Source organism: Sorex fumeus, unplaced genomic scaffold (assembly GCF_029834395.1).
Source record: "Sorex fumeus unplaced genomic scaffold, SorFum_2.1 ptg000037l, whole genome shotgun sequence".
NCBI classification, from domain to species: domain Eukaryota; kingdom Metazoa; phylum Chordata; class Mammalia; order Eulipotyphla; family Soricidae; genus Sorex; species Sorex fumeus.
The window spans coordinates 24,123,585-24,144,950 of NW_026606094.1; the positions used below are offsets into that span (position 1 = coordinate 24,123,585).

Sequence of the window (21,366 nt, forward strand, 5' to 3'; positions counted from 1 at the left end):
CTCAGAGTCATGTTTGCTCCATGAACCCTCATTTAGGGATAACTATTTCAGGCATTGTGGGTGATGTTTTGAAATCTAATGTAACAATGCAAGTGGAATATAAGATATTTTGCATCAAGCTTATGGGGATATGTAAACATTAGAATATAGTAAGCTATTAAAATCATTAAATCTACCATTATCATTGGACTGAATTTACAAGTCTTTTATCAAATTCAGAGAGCCCCACTTTTCAACAATAAGGCAATTGATTTCAAAGTTTTCAGTGGAACTGAATTCTTGTTAATCTTACTCTAAATTGAGGCACAACTCAGCTTAACTCAGATCTATTTTGGGCTTTTTTTTTTCGGCCCAACAAATATGACCACCTGATAATTAGCATAAAGAATGTTCAACCCTGGTCATGGTCTAATGAAACAACCTCAGTTCTTACTCAGTGTCTGTGTAAAGCGTAAGGGGTTGACAAAGAACCATCAAGAGCCAGGAAATCACAGAGAATTTATTTTAACCCTGGTGGTCAGGGAAGACTTCCTGAAAGAAAAAATGTAGAAAAGAGTGGGTGACTTAGGTAGAGTAAACAGAAAATTTGATGCTTTCAAGGTAAGCAAAAGGGTATGATACCTTTAAGAAACAAACTAAAAAACCTTGACCAAAACTCTGAGCTCTCTGTAATGATCTGAGAAAAAAACTCTGGGCAATGATGGTGATTAGGTAGGAGAAGGCGTAAGGAATACATCAGGGCCTTACGAATGATAATAGTAGATCTACTTCAGACTTTTCCTGAAAGCTAATTGAATCATTAAAGATTCCTAAGCAGGTTAGTGAGACCTGATTTATTTCAATTTTAGATTTAAAGCTCCTGTTCCACCCAACGTACAATATTTCCAAGAAACTATTGGAGATAGCTTCAGCATTGCAATTGTTGGCTTTGCCGTGGCCTTTTCAGTTGCCAGCATCTATTCCCTAAAATATGATTATCCCATTGATGGAAATCAGGTAAGTTGACAACCTACCCTGATTCTAATGAGCAAACTTTAACTAAGATTTTGTGTGCATACAATCAATAATGCCATTTTCTCAGGAAGATTCTTTCTTCTTTCCCTTTAGGAATTAATAGCCTTTGGAGTGAGTAATGTGTTCACTGGATCCTTCCAAGGATTTGCTGCCAGTACTGCCCTCTCCAGATCAGGGGTTCAGGAAAGTACAGGAGGCAAAACACAGGTATTTCAGGATCTTGTCTTCGGGGATCATCCTGATCTTAGTCACTGGGGTCTGGGGCAAGGGAAAGTTGAATTTGCAATGAAAACATTTTTATCCTCACAGATTGCGGGACTTCTCTCTGCTATCATTGTGCTGATTACCATTGTAGCCATTGGATTCCTTTTAGAGCCACTACAAAAGGTAACCCTTGTCTCTTTTGGATACCAACTCTCTCTTTTGTGGTATGAACCTGGTTATTAAAAGCTGCAATCATAAATTATAGTAGGGGAGATGTGACTGGAGAGATATTACAATGGAGAAGGCACTTGCCTTGCATCCAGCTTACCTGGGTTCAGTCCTCAGCAGTACATATAAAGTTCCCTATGCACTGCCAAGAGTGATCCCTGAGCACAGGGCCAGGAGGAAGCCCTATGCACAGTCAGATGTGGCCTCCAAAACAAAAATAAATAAAAAGTAATAAATAAATAAGGGAAAATTCAGTAACTACAAACTCTCAAGTACTCTTCTTAGCAAATACTTTGAGTCCAAAAATGTGTTGTTGTTTTTTTCCTTTAATTTTTCTCCTGGCAGCACTTTATGAATGTTAGGAATGCAGATGCCCAAACCACCTTATCTATTCTACCCTCCACATGTTTGTGACTCCAAAAGTTTAGACAGTAAGGTACACTGGCTCTGCAGCTTCAATAGGGATTGACTGAAGTGAAGATTTTCTTAAAGGTTAGGTCATCCAGCCACTATCTAACTTCAGAGAATGGTGCTACCAGCTACCAATCTGTCTTCAGACTACGCCCAGAAGCTGCCAATGTTTGATTTGACTCCAAGTCTAAACTATTTGAGTGCAGGGTGGGAGCATCCAGCCAGACAAGACCTCACACTTGCACCCTCACGCTCCTCTGTCCATCTCTCCTGGACTTTCATTTTTGAGGATTTGATCTAATGTTCTATAAGCTGCCACGGTATCCAGATTGAATGAAATTAATAATAAACCTTGGGGAACAGCATCTCTGAGAAATCAGATAATTGTTCTTTGTGCTATCAATATGATTTTCACATAGTACACGGACTGTAGTGTTCTATAGGACCTACTTCTAATCCCGACTCACCTACTTGTTATCTGGGTGCTTAGGGGAAAATTACTTTGCCTATCAGTAAACCAATTTGTAAAAAGGAAGGGATAGAGTATAGTACCGAGTTGCTGACAATAGTCTGTTGCAATAATGTACATGAAGTCCTTAGCCCCAGGTGTGGCACACAATAAATACTCAGTGAATAATAATCATTAATTTTATTGTTGTTGTTCAACACACCTCCCGTAACACCTCTGACTACAAAGGTTATCAAGATAGGACATAGCCCACAAGTGTCTGACATTTGATCTAGGTCTCTTTCCTTGCTGATTGGTAGCTGTAAAGTAAATTTAATGCCAGATTACTGGACTTGCAAAGTGTTCAGATCTGTTTTCAGTCACCACAGAGTACTGTTTGTCGAAAGAAAGCATTCTCCATAGAGAAAGCTAATTTCTGAAAGACTGGTATAAAATTACCAAGAAGTCAGCACCAATGAAATAGAAGGCTGTGTGTGTCAATAATAATAAATGCACACCATTCCCAGTCATATACAGAGAATCTAGGGTATACACTCAGAACAGCTTACAATCGGGATTGATATTTTAGAACAATTACTATTTCTTTGGGAGCTTTTGGGGTGTTATTTGGGGAGGTTGTTTTTGGTTTGGGGCCCACACCCAGCAGTCCTCAGGGATTGTACCTGGCTCTGCGCTCAGAGATCACTTCTGGTAGTGCTCAGGGGACCATATGGGATGCTGGGGATCAAACCACATGCAAGGTAAGTGCCCTACAGACTGTACCCATTGCTCTGGACCCATTTCTGTTTTAAAATTCATTAAAATGAAAGTTTACTTTGCTATTCAGCATTTTTCACCATAACTATCATAGTTCCTTCAAGAAAATTTGTCTCATTTTGACGTGTGCAGAATTAGAAGCCTGAAAGTTGCCATATCTAAGTTGAGTTTAACATCCAGACCACTCTTAGTGGATCTACTAATCAATGGTAGTACATCCACTAAGGTTTCTTAAAAGATGTCATGTTACTGAGCAGTTAGTTCTAGCTTGAAAAATATTAATTTATTATCTCATTCACTTACAATTAAAATATTAAAATGATTATGAAAATAAATAAAATATTTAATGCAAATTTATTTATAACATGTATTTATTTTATCTATAATAAATATTAACATATTGTTGTAGTTTGATAAAATAAATTAAATATTAAAAATTAAATAATAAGTAAATACTTTCTGACTAAACATTAATAAATATTGCATACTATATGTACTTGCCATGATAAATACTGGGAATATGTTTAACTTGGTACAAGAAAGGGCTGGAGCAATAGCACAGCAAATAGGGCATTTGCCTTGCACACAGCTGACCTGGCCGACCAGAGTTCGATTCCTCCACCCCTCTCAGAGAGCCCAGCAAGCTACTAAGAGTATCTTGCCCGCATGGCAAAGCCTGGCAAACTACCTGTGACGTACTCAATATGCCAAAAACAGTAACAAGAAGTCTCATAATGGAGACATTACTGGGCCTGCTCAAACAAATCAATGAACAACTGGAGGACAGTGACAGTGCTACAAGAAAGATGGTCTATTCTGTCCTAGAGAATTGACCTTAAATCTTTGTTAACTTGTCTGTGTTCTTTAGCTTCCTTTTACATTAGGGGATGCTTGCTGTTCATTACAAAGGTTTGAATTCTGTTTCCAGGACAGAAATTTCCCTCAATTATTATTTTTTACAATTTTGTACATTTGTTCTGAATCTTGTTGAACTTACTTAAACAAACAAAAAAATAGCCCTACTTCTTATCTCCAATAAATAGACACATGATCGATTATTTCAGATCAGGAAGAATTTATTTCAGTCATAGATCTTAAAAGTCACCTTTCTCTATTCCAAGATATGGGTTAGTAACTGTCATCAGATCTTCTATGGGGGGATGTGGGTCTGGCTCCAAGAGAGAGCACTGTCCTTACACCTATGAGATCTGGGTTCCATCCTTGGTACCACAGTTTTTTTTTAAGATACCATAAAACAAAATCTGGGCGACAGATCCTCAATGGCATAACCACAAATAGTCGTTTAGCATCTCTTACTGTGGTGGGAGATAAAGTCATTCCTGAGGACAGGTCAGAGTTCCAGGACTGGTGTATCTTACTTGGCATTGCACACCGGAAAAAGGAGTATCCTTTTATCAGCTTTGGGGCCCTTTGAAAGACTCACTTATCTACAACCCTCACCTTTGCTTCTCTGTGAATTATGTAGTTATCTGAAAGTATGTCTGCTGTTCATGTTTTTACAGTCTGTCTTGGCAGCTTTAGCACTTGGAAACCTAAAGGGAATGCTGATGCAGTTCACTGAAATGCGAAGATTATGGCGAAAGGATAAGTATGATTGTGTAAGTAGAGGCAAAATAACCTTAATTTTATTTGTCATCTTTAAACTGCATACTTCAACGATGGTCCTCTGGAGTTGTACTTTTAAAGGATGAGCTACTTGCATGTAGGATATGCTCCATATCCATATCCATGCATGTAGGATATGCTAGTTAAGGATATCTTAACTTAACTTCTTAAATCTATTGTAAAAAAGTCCCGCAGCCATCCTAAATGGCACAGAAATTTTCTAAATTTTAGGGGCTGAATAGATCCTGTTCTCATGACATCACATGTCCACTTCCAGAGAATCTGGGAAATTTAAATTCTAATATTCCAGAACTACTCTATAAGAGCAACTCTTGCTCTCAGCATGTCTTGCTATGAAAAACAGAGTCCAGAACCATATGAGGATCAAAGTCTATGGCATACAAATGTTTAACATACTCTACTATAGTTTGCAAGCATAGAGTAATACTTGACTTTACTTTCATTCTTGATTGGTAATCATTGGTGGTTTTAGCAAGTCTTTTGGTATGCTAAAATTCTTCTAGAGATAATAGCCATGAATTAAATCAGCAGACCAGAGGAGGACAGGTCCAGAGAAGTGTGGTGGAGAGATATTGAAACTTTGTTAGTAGCTGTGGTATGGAAGCACATTACTTTAAAAAGACATGAGTTTGTATAGATATAGATATATAGAGACAGTTGTGTAAAATAATGTGAACTCAATCTAACAAAAAGTGTTAGCATAAATTCTATCAGTTAAGAGGTATTGGTGGAATGAAGAAATAAACTGGAAGTTACATAAAGGCATTTGTGGAGGGCCTTGAGCATTTTTGTGGTAGTGAGGAAAAAGAAAGAAAGAAAGAAAGAAAGAAAGAAAGAAAGAAAGAAAGAAAGAAAGAAAGGAAGGAAGGAAGGAAGGAAGGAGGGAGGGAGGGAAAAGAAATGAATTCTATCAATTTATTTTCTGATTGATTGGGTTGGAGCAATAGCACAGCGGTAGGGTGTTTGCCTTGCTAGCAGCCAGCCAAGCCTAGCCGGATTTGATTCCTCCGCCCCTCTCGGAGAGCCTGGCAAGCTACCAAGAGTATCTCACCTGCGCCGCAAAGCCTGGCAAGCTACCCGCAACATATTCAATATGCCAAACACAGTAACAACAAGTCTCAAAAAAATGGAGACGTTACTGGGCCCGCTCGAGCAAATCAATGAACAACGAGAGGACAGTGACAGAGAGAGTGATTTTCTTATTAAAACCAATAATTACTGGTCTTATTATTTTAGTTGAGACAGACTCTGGCAAGGGATTAGAAACAGGTACATTTTCCCTAGGTTTAATTAAATAAAAATATTTTTTTTAAAAAACCGACATATTTACTTGTTTTCTGTGATTTGGAACTCACATACACAGAAATACCTTCTCCTTTCTCTTGTACACATCCAACATCTACTTTTAGCACTAGAAGTTTATGCTTTCCTTTCTCAGAGATCTAGAACTAAGGCACTGTACTTTAGTCGTCAGAAGTCATAACGTAGATGTTGTCTTCTTTTTCCAGGTAATTTGGATCATGACTTTCATCTTTGCCATTGTCTTGGGACTTGGCTTAGGCCTGGCAGCTAGTGTGGCATTTCAGCTCCTCACCATCGTATTCAGGACCCAATTGTGAGTTCTCATGTTCTACATCCTGGCACACTTTAACCTACCCAACTCTAAAGAAGGGGGGAAAGTGCAGGGATTGGGGTGGGGGTGGGGATCGCTAGTTAAGCAAGAAGTAGTTGAATTGACAGGAATGCGCATTTACCAGGATGGCCTGTATGCTCTTGCTCAGCTACTTGCTCCCCTTGATGGAAGGGAGGAAGGAAGGACTACTACTGCACCACACCCACTACCTTAGTGACAAGGTTTCTCTGCCTCTGACAGCATCCCCAATCCCCAGCCTTGCCCCTTGTCAAACCATGACCAGAATTGTCAAAAAAAAAAAAAAAACTCAGTACAGATTTCACCACCTACTTGAGCTGCTGTTTTGACACCAATTAAAAAAAAAACTCATAAATCTAGAGTCTATTTACGCAGCTGACAATTAGAAGTAATTATATTCTGAGTGAGCTTAATATCTTTGCTTAGACTTGTTAAACCTGGGAACGTGCTATCCAAGATGATGCACGTCAGCGTATAGAGTGAAGGATTGGCACTCTTCAAAAATGGTTAGATTGGACTCTCACCTTAAATAACAGAGAACTGCATGACATTCCATGAAAACTACTTAGGATTCTTGGGGCCTTTTTTAAAATTAAAATTATCCCTTTTTATTGGGATATTATGATTTATAGTGGCTACATTAATTAAAATATTAATGCTTTAAGCACCTATTACTACTGCACCACACCCTATACTTTAGTAACAAGGTCTCTCTGCCTCTGACCCCAGCCCTGCCCCTTGTCAAACTCCATTCTATAGAAGGAATCTCAGTTTCTATTGGCCATTATGATTCCTTAGTTTTGTTTCTTTATACTCTACATAAGTGAGGTTATCTGGTGTTTGCCTTTCTCCTTCTGACTCACTTTCTTTAACATGTTATCTTCCTGTTTCATCCAAGTTGTAGTGTTTGGACAAGATTTCATCTTTTCTCATAGCTAAGTAGTATTCGATTGAGTACAAATGCTATAATTTCTGCAGCAATAAACTTTGGTTTGAAAATATCTTTTTTTTTTTTGCTTTTTGGGTCACACCTGGCGATGCACAGGGGTTATTCCTGGCTCTGTACTCAGAAGTTACTCCTGGCAGTGCTCAGGGGACCATATGGGATGCTGGGAATTGAACCCCCAGCCACATGCAAGGCAAACGCCCTACCCACTGTGCTATCTCTCCAACCCCTGAAAATATCTTTTTAAAAAAAGTTTTCTGTGTTTTTAGGATAGGTATTACAGAGAGGAATGTCTGGGTCATACAAAAGAGTTGGTTGTGTGTGTGTGTGTGTGTGTTGTAGTTTTGTTATGGGGCCACACTTGATAGTTCTAGAGGCTACTCTCTCGGTGCAGTGCTCTGGGGCTGCTCCCTGCAAGGTGGTGCTCAGAGAACCATCCAGTTGCCACAGACCAAGTCCAGGGCTCCCATATGTGAGCTTATACACCAGCCTTTGAGTTTTATCTCCCCATCCAGAATTTCTATTTTTGGGTTTTTATTGAGATGTCTCTCTGCCATTTCTATAAAGGCTGAACCAGATGACAATCTTACCATAGGTGAGTAAGGGTTCCTTTACCACCAGCATTAGTTGCTTCAGGACTTTTTGGATACAGACCAATCTCATTGTAGGAGGTGGGATCTCATTGTCCTTTTGATTTGCATTTTTCCAATAATCAGTGAAAATGAACACTTTTTCATATGGGTGCTGGCCACTTCTATGTCTTCTTTGAGGAAGTATATAGTTAGTTCCTCTCCTCATTTTTTTTTATCAAAATGTCTTTTTGCTGTTATGTATTTTATAAATCTTGAATAGTTTCCCCTTGTCAGATGTGAAGTGTGATTATTTTCTCCCATTTAGCAGGTTGCCTTTTAATTTTAATTGTAATATCTTCCTAGTGCAGAAACTCAAAAAAAAAATGGACCACACCTAGCTGTGCTCAGGGCTTACTGCAGGTTCGTGTGCAGGAATCACTACTGGCAGTATTCAGGGGACCACATGTAGACCACGTTTGGGGGAAATCAAACCCGGTTCAGCCATGTGCAAGGCAAACAGCTGGAATATCTATCCACATATCCGAGGGCTTGCCTCTGGGACCTTTATACTATTTCATTGGCCTCATGATCTTATAGTCTACTATTCCATACAGTTTTGATTACTGTAGGTTTATAATATAATTTCAAGTCAGAAAATGCAATACTTACCATCTTTTTCTCAGAATTGCTATTTAGGGAGTTCTATGGTTTCATGAAAATTTCAACATTATTTATTCTCTGTTCTAGAAAAATTTGATAGAAATTTGATAAAGATTGCATTGAATTGATATAGCCATTGGGGAGGATGGTTCTTTTTTGTTTGTTTGTTTGTTTGTTTGTTTGGTGGGCTCTACCTGTTTGTTCTTGGAGCTTGCTTTTGTCTCTGTACTCAGGGTTCACTACTAGACATTTTGGGGTACCATATGGTGTTCTGCTAAGGACAGGACCCAGGTCTGCCACATTCAAGGCAACCACCTTATCCACTACAGGTCATTTTTAATAATGTTAATTCTTCCAATACAAAAAACACTTTTCAATTTCCTGTGTCTTCTATTATTTTAGTAATGAAATACAGCTTTCAATCACTAAGTCTTCTGTCTCCTTTCAAGTTTATTCTTGGTTACTTGATTTGGAAGGGGGAGGGGGATTCTCCCAAGTAATGCACATGAAGCCTGGAGTTACTTCTGGTTACTCTCAGCCAAGCAGGCCAGGGGTTCAGCACAAGGGCTCCAGGAAGTGCTTGGCCTTGTGGTGGCAGGATTATCTGGGCCACACTTGGGATGTGTGGGGGCCTCAGGGGCTGCACTTTATGATGGAGGGGAAACATGCTTCCAGCTGAACCAATGTCAGCTGTATACAAAGCAAGAGTCTTGATCTCTGTACTCTCTCTGGCCCCTGTTTGATTTATTTTTTTCATAACTGTAAGTGGGATTTAGATTTTTTCTTCCCCTTCTGCATCACTGCACATAAAAATGAAACATTTTTCTATGTATTGATTTTGGACACTGCCACTAGGCTGTATAGGTTTATTTTCAGGTTTTTGGTGGAGTCTTTGGGAATTCCTACAAAATATGTCATTGTGAATAATGATGGTTTGAGTTCTTCTTTCCTTTGATTTTTGTTGTTGTTGTTGTTATTTTGGGGGTGTTGGAGCAGACACACCTGGCTCAGGGATTCCTTCTGACTCTGAAATCAGGGATGAGTTCCATGGTCCTGATAGTGCTCAGGACACCATATGTCGTGCTGGGAATCAAACCCAATCAGACAGACGCATACTCAACAATCATCTTACCCATTGCACTCTCTCTCCAGACCTGACTTCTTTTCTGATGTAATCTCTTTCTCTTTTTTGCCTAAGCACTGTGTTTAAGACTGCCTATATCATGTTGAATAACAGTGTTAAGAGTAAACTGCTATGCTTTATGACTCATCCTAGAGAAAAGACTTCCAGCTTTCTGCCATTTTATATATTAGTAACTAGGGATTGCTATATATGGACTTTATTATATTGTGATATATTTCTTCCATCCCCACTTATGATAAAATCTCAAAAAAGGTTTTTTGAGGTTTTATCTTAGTAGGTACTGAATCTTGTCAAAAAATTTATCTACACCTATAGATATGAACATATGGTTTTCATGTTTCCTTTTATTGATGTGGTATATCACATGAGTTATTCCAAAGTTGACTGCCTTATATTGGAACAAACTTGCATACCTGAGATAAATCACACTTAACTATGCAGTATGATCTTTGCATTATATTACTGAATTCATTTTACTAAGAATTTGTTTAGGACTTATGTATCTACATTCTTTAGGAATATTGGTCTATAATTTTCTTTTTTAGTGATGTTTGTTTGCTTTTTGTTAGCTTTTTGTTAGTCTTATCTAAACTATTAGTTCAAGGTCTCTGGATTCTTGTTTATTTGGTATTTGGCAGAGTTTGAGAAAGATATGTAGTAGGTCCTCTTTGAAGGTTTGGAAGAATTCATTAGTGAGCTTGTATAAACCAGAGTTCTTGTTTAAGAAGAGAACTGATTACTGTTTTGATTTCTGTGCTAGTTAGTCTGTTAAGGTTTTCTACTTCCTCCTAGTTCAGTCTAAAGAGGGCGGTAAGATCCTAAAAACATACTCATTTCTACTAGTTCTCCAATTTTGTGGCATAAATTTGTTGCTAGTAGTATAATATCTTTTGTATTTCCAAAATTTCTATTGTAACTTCTTACCTTTCATTTTTGACCCAATTTATTAATTTGGATCTTTTATTCTTGGGGATTCTAGCTAAGTGTTTACCAATTTTTTTTCAAAAATGAACTTGATTCCATCAATTTTTTTCATCTTTATCTCTGACTTATACTTCAATTTTTGTTACTTCACTCCTTATTTGGTGCTTCTTTATCTAGTTTCTTGAGATGTGAAGTTAGGTCATTTATTTGAGTACCTTTTTGGTTCCTGATATAAGCTTGCATTTCTGTTCATTTCTCTTAATACAGCTTTTCTGTGTCCTATATTTTCGGGAGGTTTGTGTCTTCATTCTCATTAGTTTCTTGGAATACTCTTAATATTTGGTTTCTTCATTAACCCAATGGTTGTCCAGTAATATGTTGTTTAGTTTCTAAGTGTTAGAGTTTTTCCCAACTTTTAAAAAATTATTTTATTTTATTTTATTTTTATGAAGTTGTTCATGATAATTTATTACATTCAATATTCCAACATCAATCCTACCATCATTACACCTTCTGACCACCATTATTTCAAACTTTCCTAACCACCATCCAAACCTGCCCCAATCGCAGGCCTTAAATAATTTATTAAATATGGCTTATTATAAATCTAAAAAGGATCAAAAAGGCTTTCCTTAGAAGAAAGTGTGTGAAGATTGTTGTATCTCACCTTGGAGCCATTACGCCCTTATATAAGAGATTACTAATATGTTGTTACAGGTTGAGCCTTGTGTGCTTAGGTTTTTTAATCGAGATTGTGAAGTTCAATCTACTTTACATCCTCTCCAATGTGTGCTGCACCTGGTACATCAGTGGTATAGTATATGAGATGTGGCTCCAAGAATTCTAAAATTTTAAATAAGGTACAGCGAGAGTTAAATTTTTAACTGAATGGTGACTTTGGGGTCTGGAGGCATCCTTGTAGCTTGTTGATCTCTTCTGAGATTTATTTGTGAGTCTCTGGATCATGGTCAGTTTATAAGCTTATATGGTGTCAGAGGCAGTTGAGGACATGACTATCAGGCTACTGGAAGGACAGGGAGATGGGGGGAGGTCGCCCATCTCCCACTGAAAGCCTGAAGATTTCCGTCACAAATTTCGCATTCCTGAGTTTTTTCAGCAGATTCATTCATGGATGAGGCTTGTCTGAGCCTGTGGAGGTTGACCATGAGCACAACAGAAACTGGATTCTGGAGGTTTTCAGCAGCCAGGGCTCTTTGGGTGGGTTTTCCCCAACTTTTTCCCTGTGGTTTGTTTCTGTATCTTTGTCAAAATATACTTGACAATATTTCTATTTTCATAAGTTGATGCACACTTGCTTTATGTCTAGAGGATGTGAATACATACTATGTTTCAGCACCCTCAGGTGGCTGAGACTGTCAGTTAAACACACAACTCTTCTATTTCTTCTTTTAAGGTTAATATTTACAAACTGGTTTTTTTTTTTTGGTTTGGTTGATCTATACAATGATAAAAGGAAGGTTGTTAAAATCTTCCACAGCTATTGTGTTACTGTTGATTTCCTTCTTTAGACTTGTTCCTAGTTGCTTTAAATATCTTATTCATATATTTTGATGTTCCTTTATTTAGTGCACATCTGTTAATGAGAGTTAAGTCTTCTGAATGTATAGATTCCTTGATGACTATATAGTGCCCTCATCTCTGCTTCTTATTATCTCTTTACTTTGTGGTCTATTTTGACTGATATAGGTTTGGCCATCTCAGACTCTTTTATTTATTGGTCTTTTTCCTTGGACCTATTTTATCATGACTGTTTATGTGTTTCTGGTCACATGCAGAAGATTGGTTCTAGTTTTATGGTCCATCTGGCTACTCTATATCCTTTGGTTGGTGTGTTCAGGCCACTGATTAAATTTACTGGCATCTGGCATTCTGCTGCGGAGCTCGTCTATTTTTTCTTAGTTCACATTCTTTTTTATGTTCTTCAGTGATAGCTGATGGAAGTTTTTTCATTTTTTTTCTTTTCTGTGTTGGAGTTCATTTCTATTGCTTTTGTAAATTCGATGAATATCCTTATTCTTGAAGTCTATGCCAGGGATTGGGCTTCTTCCATGAGTCCCTCCCCTTCTCCTTTGTGCCTGCTGTACTGTGGGAATTGGGAGAAGGTCTCATTTTAAACAGGTCTGCTTGCTAGTCCAGAGATCATGCTCATTCATTCTACATGGAGACTGAGTTTATGTGGCTCTGAACCGCTGCTAGAAATTTGGGTCACAAGATTTCTATGTCCATTGTAACCCTAAGGATGGATAGAAAGACCTGTGCTGCCTCTCAGGGTTCACAGTAGCCTGGACTGAACTGTGACTGTGGCATCAAAACCCCATAAGTTTGGGGGCTGAGTGATAGTACACTGGAAAGTGTGCTTACCTTATGCACTGTCAATCTGGGTTTGATCCCTGGCACCCCATATGTTCCTGCCAAGTCCTTCCAGGAGTAATCCCTGAGTGCAGAGCCAGGAGTAAGTTCTACACACAGTGTGTATGGGCCCCAAGCCAAAATAATACAAAAAAAACTCAAAAACATTTGAACTCCAATAAATTTGAGCACCAAATGGGGCTTGTAATCAGAGACTTTGAACAGAAAAAGCATTTTCTTTCTCTTTGAAGAAAATGTCCTTTGTGAGGCAGGAAGAATACCCACACTCTGTCAGATGCAATGGGAGGGAGGACAACTTTTGTTTTCCCCTGGGGAAGGCAGTGTTCTGTCAGTTGTCCTGCCGTGGCCTCAGAATAACGGTGGGGCCGCTTCACTGACCAGCTTGCTGCGGGCAACTATTTGGCTGCTGGAACTGCCCTCCCTGGATGCCTGGTCTTGTCTCATCTCTTGTCTTGTCTCCTAATCAGGCGTTGTGAAAGATGTGAAAGAAGAGGTTTAAGGGCAGCAAGCGGCACTCCTTTATCCCTGGCAAACTTCTGTGCCTTAGTCAGCTCTGCTTACCCTTCCACACCCACTAAGTGGTGGGATACTAAGTGCTTTATCTGCTCCTCTGCTTCTCATTCCGTGGTGGAAAATGCCCCAGAGCTGAGAGCTGGGTCCTCTTATGCACTGTCTCTGCAGGGCCACATGGGATTCTGTGTTAAATCTGGTTTTATTTTTTTGGAGTTGTAGTTTTCTGTTTTAGGGACCTATGCACATTTTCAAATCTCTCTTCTCTCAAGTCTTGTCTTGTCCTATCTGTCAAATAGGTGTTTTCTGGTTTTGTTTTTTTTTTGAGAGGGCTGGAGCGATAGCATAGCGGGTAGGGCGTTTGCCTTGCGCGCAGCCAGCCCCACTGAGCCAGGTTCAATTCCTCCGCCCCTCTCGGAGAGCCCGCCAAGCTACCGAGAGTATCTCGCCCGCCCGGCAAAGCCTGGCAAGCTACCCGTGACGTATTCGATATGCCAAACACAGTAACAACAAGTCTCAGAATGGAGACGGTACTTGGCCCGCTCGAGTCAATCAATGAACAACGGGAGGACAGTGTTTTTGTTTTTTGAGAACTGTGAGGAGAGAAGAGAGGGGGTGGGGTGTGGAGTGGGGGCTACAGGTGTTCAAGAGAGAACACAGACAACCCAAAAACTGAGAGCATACATCTTAGGTTGAGATGCAGGCAAGATATCTCCAAGATAATTCTAGACTCTCAAGTGCCATCTGGTCCAAGCAGCTTTGGAACTTTTGTTCCTCTGCTGTATAATATCACCACCATGTGGTCACTCAGTCTATGTTGGGTTACATCTATGTTTGAGAAATAAAATACCTAAGAACAGAATATGTTTACCATACTTTTTGTTCATCTTTCTCTAGTGGGATACACTTATAAAAAAATTCTTGTTCGTTTATATAGCACAGCGGGTAGGGCGTTCGCCTTACAAGCGGCCAACATGGCCGACCCGAGTTCGATTCCTCCGCCCCTCTCGGAGAGCCCGGCAAGCTACCGAGAGTATTCGATATGCCAGACACAGTAACAACAAAGTCTCCAATGGAGACGTTACTGGGCCCGCTCGAGCAAATCGACGATCAACGGGAGGGCCTTTACCTTTACCTTTTATTCATTTTAATTTCCTAGCAACTGAACACAGTCATAGATACTTATCCATGTCCTCATCTATATAAATGAGTAACTACACTGCTTCATCTCACTGAATAACTGTGATATTCAGCATCAAAACAGCAAAAGCCTGGACAATGTTTTGTAAACTGGAATGTGGTAGATAGGAGACACTATACTAAGAGTTGTAGAAAGGTTAAAAAAAGAAAATGTTTACCTTCCGGTATCACTGATGGCATGAGTCCCTAATCATTTTAAATTTTGAAAAAAGTGTATGTTGTGTTACACTAGGAAAATGTGCACCTGATAGGCCTATCAGCAATGTATGAATGGTTCACTTGGTGTTCTTGATTTTTTTCTCTTCAGCCCGAAATGCAGCACCTTGGCTAATATTGGAAGGAGCAATATCTATAAGAACAAAAAGGATTATTTTGATGTAAGATTCATTTTTCACTTTGACTTGTTCTAAATTCTATTACTGGGAAGACAATTGATGATATCTAATATTACTTCTCTGTCTTATAGATTTATGAACCAGAAGGAGTCAAAATTTTCAGATGTTCATCCCCTATCTACTTTGCAAACATTACATTTTTTAAGCAGAAACTTATTGATGCTGTAAGGTTTGGTTTGGTTTTCATTTTGTTATAATTTCAGTAAATACCTTGTAATGAAATCATTGGTCAAATTTAAGAGGGTCACTACTTTGCATACAATGAGGCTGGATTTTGACCCATGTCCCAGAACAGGTGAAACTACTACAGAAGGAATCCATGAGTATTTTGAGAATAACATTTCTGGGTAAGATCCAATAGAGTCATAAGATGGGGCTGTTGCTTTTAATAGACATCCTATGATTTTTTTGGAAATTTGGCATTACATTCAGAAAAAGAAAGGCAGAATTTAAATTTGATACCACCCTTGAAGAGAGTCCAATGAATACTTACAATATAACTCCTAAAAAATAAGAACAGTATAAATAAATATTTAGCACAAACAACAGAATTCCCTGATGGATGGGAGAGAAAATGGAAGGTCTTCTAGATTAAGAAACAAAATCTCAGTACTTACTCCTGAATATGACTTTTGTTATACCAGAGTTCTACCTCGTATTGAGTTTCTACTTTAGGGCCTATATTTACTAAGTTAATATGCATCAAATATTTTACACCCAAATTTTTGATTGAAATGTGATAAAATTATATCTGTGATTTTATTATCCTCTGGACAATTTATGTTTCTGTCAAAGATTTTTTATCACATAATTTGGTCTTCCTAACTTATTACTCTGAAGCTAAATATTGTCATATGAAGAATATGTTTGTTTTGAAAAGAAAAATAATGCTTATCCCAGATTTAATGCTAATTACAAAATAAGAACATGAAGCATTTGATATAATAAAGTAAAATTATACAAAAGCAGAATACTCATTCATATGAATACTATGCCATTCACATTTAACAAACAGAAAACAAATATTCCCTAAAAATTGTGTAAGATGGAAACACAGAAAGACTAATATAATTTGTAGTAAAGCACAGGCCTTGCACGTGTGAGGCCTTGGATTTGATCCCCAGAAAATAAATAAAGACAAATAGAAACAGTAAACTCAGATAAGATCTTGTTTGGACCCGTTCACACATAATTTATGGATAAGCCCAAAATAGTACAAGGGTTTGTTTGTTTTTTTTAAATGTTAAAAACTGTGTAAAGACTGAGCATCTTTTTTATGTAATAGTGTATTATTTAAGTAACTTTTGAATTCATTACAAATAATTTTGTTGGTCCAACTCCTTGATCTACTGTTATGTTAATTTATGTTATGTTAAATTATGTCTTGAAGATAGAAAACTATTCAGTACTGCTGTAACAGAGCAATGCATTTTTCAGGTTGGTTTTAATCCACTTCGAATTTTACGCAAGCGCAACAAAGCTTTAAAAAAAATTCGAAAGATGCAGAAGAAAGGCCTGTTACAGGTGACACCAGTAAGTTTCTTGATCATATTTTGGTAGTGTAAGATAAAAACTTAAGTTTTATGTAGTTTAGGGTGTTGGTTCTAGTCTTTTCATTCAGTGGGTTGGTGGGTACCTGGCGGTGTTAAGGGTTTATTCCTGACTCTATACTAAGGCATCACTCCTGGTAGGGCTCAGGGGATCAGATGCAGTTTCAGGAATCAAACCAGATCAATTATGTACAAGGCATAAGTGCCTTAAAAAATACCTGGCTTGCTAAATATAATAATATTGCTGGCTTGCTAATATAATATTCTTAAATGGTATGTTTGCAGTCTCCTCAACTTTTTCATTCTTTTGGGATTTATTTTCTTTTTTTAATTCTAAAAAAGAGTTCTCAGGGCCAGAAAGTACTGGAGGTAAAGTGCATGTCTTTGCATGTGACTGACCCCAGTTCAAGTCTCTAGAACTATATATGGTCCACTCCTGAACAGAGTCAGAAATAGCTCCTAGCCCTGGCAGGTGAGACACAAAAACAAAAACAACTGCAATCTTATTTTCTAGGGGTGGGTGGGGACATATTCTGAGGACCAAACCCAGAGCTTCACACATATAAAGCATGTGCTCTATCACTGAGCTGAATCCCAGGTACCCCCAAATCCAATTTTGTTACTCAACTTTGGTCTTTCTTTTTCTTGATCCATATTTTTCAAATCCATGTTTTGGATTCAAAGGACAAATCAATGGTTTTCCTTGATTTACATGATATTATTCGAGGTCAGATTTATCATGCTTACTACTCCTCTTGCAGAAAGGCTTTATATGTACCATGGATGGCTTTAAAGATTCTGATGACGAGCTGGATAACAATCAAATAGAAGAACTGGATCAACCGATCAATACCACAGACCTGCCATTCCAGATAGACTGGAATGCTGATCTTCCTTTCAATATTGAGGTTCCTAACATCAGCCTGCATAGCCTCATTCTTGATTTTTCCGCAGTATCATTTCTTGACGTCTCTTCAATGAGGAGTCTCAAATCGGTAACTTTGTTTTCTTAATGAAATAGCCAATCAGTGACTAAAGGTCAAAAATAAGTTTACTTGTGGTAGTATATTCCTTTAGATAACACACACTATAATTTATAAAGAGTAAGTTTTTATTAGGGCTGGAGCAATAGCACAGCAGGTAGGGTGTCTGCCTCGAACACAGTCTACCCAGCCAACCAGAGTTCAATTTTTCTGCCCCTCTTGGAGAGCCTGGCAAGCTACCGAGAGTATCTCACCCGCACAGCAAAGCCTGGCAAGCTACCCGTGATGTATTCGATATGCCAAAAACAGTAACAAGTCTCACAATGTTACTGGGCCCGCTCGAGCAAATCAATGAACAACAGGAGGACAGTGACAGTGACAAGTTTTTATTGAAGAGTATAGTCCTTTCCTTTGGATTTACTGTCGTCAAGGCCTTGTTTTTTAACTTTGTCATACTACTATTGTCGTACTTCAAAATACAAAAGGTTCAGAAAGCAATATATCACTAAGCAGAATTATATTATTTTTCATTACATTTCTGACAAGTGAAACTATTCCATAAAAAAATGTACTTTTTTTAAACAGATTTTGCAAGAATTTATCAGGATCAAAGTAGATGTGTATATTGTTGGAACCGATGGTAAGTTACTTTTTCTTTATTTTTATATTTTGACAATCATGTCAGGTTTATTTCCAACTCTCAATCTAAAGAGCCTCTCCCCTGAATAGGTGTTTTATGGTCACCAAGAAGAAAGTCTAACTTGTATCTAAGCTAATGAAAATGTCTACAGAAACAGCATCTTCATATTTTCATTGTCCATATGTAATTAACTTTATCATTTGAATCCTAGTTTGCCAGGCAATAAATAGGTGAATATATAACTCTTCCTAAAAAGGCAAGCTTGTTTCTTATTCTCCTATTCTTTAATCCATAGCCACCTAGTTCTTGTTTCATCTTATGAAGATGCCCTTATGAAGGCCATTAGCCATGTCCAGATGATTTTGATCACAGACTCCATTCTCAAGGGACTTCCTTGTATTTGTCTTTACCACTCAATCTTTGACATCTGCAAGACTATTCTAATTCACCTCCCACCTTCCCAGCATGAGCTTCTCTCCCACCTTTTTTTGCCTAAGATTTCAACTTTAAACCTTATGGTGCTAATTTCAGGCTTCTTCTAGTCAACCCCTAGTGTTTATGAGTTTTTCCAATCAATCTCCTAATGCTTATGATTTAAAGTACATGATAATGAATCCCCCAAACTATACCTCCATATCTTTCTTCTTAACTGCAAGTCCATGGGATTCCACACTCTGGACATTCCTCAATCATATTTTTACAACTATATAATTGCTTTCCCTCCCAAAATTATTACCTCTTTTCTCTATCAATCAGTCCAATACCACAGAACCAAAATACCCAAAGTAGAACTTGGAGTCATCTTAATTTCTTTTTCCCTTACTCCTCCTTCCCTCTATCCCTAGCCTCCTCTCTGTCCAGTAAGCCATAAGGCCTGTATGTCTTCTTGAATAGATTTCTCTCCATTTCCACAACCTTAATCCAGTCTTAATTCAATCTATTTCTCATCTTTGCCCTTGGAAAGAATAACTAGTACCTCATGTCCATTGGCTAGAATGTTCTCCTAGCTCATTTTCCAATGAGAACTTCAAGAATTTATCATTAAATAATTATGGGGATGTGCTTCTTCCTCAGGCACAGCACTGCAGTATTTAGACTACTTATATTTGTGAATACACACATATCCCCTTATTCTGCAGTTCTGTCTGTGCCCCCAATAGACTTTTCTTCCAGGGAAGGTATAGGGTTGTTTGCCTTCTTATTCTCTTTCTTTTCATTAAAGTCCCAGGACAAAATAGATCTTGGCAAAGGGTTACAGTGTGAGTGTGGTTTACTTTGGTGCAGGGATATAGCAGTGAATAAGACATGCCCTTACAGAGTTTATAGTCTACTAATCAGATCATAATCATACAAAGACATTTTGGGCAATGGCAGTGCTATGAAGACATACGGGTGGAGAAACCAGAGCAACCTATTTTTCAATCAGATGTTCTACATAGGGAATCAATTGCTAGTTAGTGCACCACAAAAGAGAGTTCTTTGAAGATGACTGGAGAGGAAAGGTGAGGTGCTATACTTTCTGATGGAAGGAAGTGTTGCAGAGTGGCAGCTTGTGGAAACAAACCAATGTGAATGATAACTGGTAAATAAAAGGCCTAATGATCCAGGGCTACAATATATTACTGGTCCACAACATGTGCTCTACTTTGGCAGAATTCCAGGCTTGAAGAATAAACCATACTTGTGTCAAAAGGAAAGTAGATATACTTGCTTTTAGAAGCACTAAAATTTTCCTCACTTCAACCCTTTTCCTTTATCCTTTTTACATTAGGAGATATATACATAAAATGTATATCTTTATTAGAAATACTTTCAAATAATACTGTAGTATGATGCTCTGGTTTTGTGACATTGTAACCTTAATGTCAAATATTGAACATAATTTGCACAAGTTCTCAGTTTCCAGAAGAAATGGTCAATTCTTTCTTAAGTCTCACCCTTTCTTTTCTCTCTTCAGATGATTTCATTGAGAAACTCACACGGTGTGAATTCTTTGATGATGAAGTCAAGAGCTCAATATTTTTCCTATCAATCCATGATGCTGTTTTGCATATCTGGATGAAGAAGAATTATACCACTTCGAAGTTTAATCCCAGTCAGGTATAGCTCTTGGTTGATTTTTACGATTGTATAAGTAACCATCGTCCCCTTCCCAAGTTTTCCTGTATTTTTAACATTGTTTTGTTGTGTTATTGCTTATCCATAATCATGTTGTTTTTCTCAGGAAAAAGAAAAAGGTTTTGAATTTACCATAAATACAAATGGAGGATTACGTAATCGGGAATGTCAGGTAAAGTTCTTCTGCAGGTTTGCTTTTTATTCAGACACAATAAAAACTTTAAATGCAATGAGGTCTCTTCAGGCATGCTGCATACAGTTCAGCAAAATTGGGTCAGGAAGGAATGAACTGTGTGTGTGTGTGTGGGGGGAGTGACAGGGGGGTAAGGAACTGTTCTCCAGAGTTACATAAAATTCAGACCAGTAGAAAAAGAATGGGAACTGTGGTACTATAGCTCTATTAATACTGAACATATAGAATGTTTATAAAGCACATACAACCAAGATTACATTTTGATTTTTCTAACAATCCATGAAGCGGAAAACGTATTACTATTCCCATTTACAAATTAATTAGCATTGGCTCTCAGAAGCTAATATACAGTCCATGAAGTCCATGATGCCCAGGCATGGGAAAACTCTTAGTACCTAGACCAACAATAACAATTGTGTCTTCTTCTTAATATTGTTGCTAAATGACTATTTAACTGGATAATTTCATTTCATTCAAGAACATTTATTTCTAAACTATTCAGTCCTTTAAGGGAATGTCTAGGATGAGAAAAGCTAAAGCACACACCAAAACAGGTTTCTGCTATACCAGGGACTTGGTTGGCTGATTCTCTCAGTTTGTACAATACACAAAAGCAATCTTTATTTCACAGCGGAGGAAACAAAAACAGACTCAGAGAGCTAAGCTAATTTGCTTACGGTTACACATCAAAGTGACAAGCAATAAAATTTGAACTATGATATGTCTGATATCTAAGCATGTACTCTATATGTATGCTATG

General features: G+C 38.0%; 1 protein-coding gene across 1 annotated transcript in view; it reads left to right on the plus strand.

Annotated features, from left to right (window-relative positions):
- The window catches only part of SLC26A3 (solute carrier family 26 member 3), a 33,562-nt gene that overhangs the window by 10,618 nt on the left and 1,578 nt on the right, over positions 1-21,366 (plus strand). The window contains exons 8-19 of the mRNA XM_056118420.1: positions 849-996; positions 1,108-1,221; positions 1,324-1,401; positions 4,606-4,701; positions 6,238-6,344; positions 15,035-15,104; positions 15,194-15,286; positions 16,560-16,655; positions 17,434-17,667; positions 18,241-18,295; positions 20,253-20,395; positions 20,520-20,585. Of these exons, the coding sequence (XP_055974395.1) occupies positions 849-996; positions 1,108-1,221; positions 1,324-1,401; positions 4,606-4,701; positions 6,238-6,344; positions 15,035-15,104; positions 15,194-15,286; positions 16,560-16,655; positions 17,434-17,667; positions 18,241-18,295; positions 20,253-20,395; positions 20,520-20,585 (1,300 nt within the window). The remainder of the gene's footprint in view (positions 1-848; positions 997-1,107; positions 1,222-1,323; positions 1,402-4,605; positions 4,702-6,237; positions 6,345-15,034; positions 15,105-15,193; positions 15,287-16,559; positions 16,656-17,433; positions 17,668-18,240; positions 18,296-20,252; positions 20,396-20,519; positions 20,586-21,366) is intronic.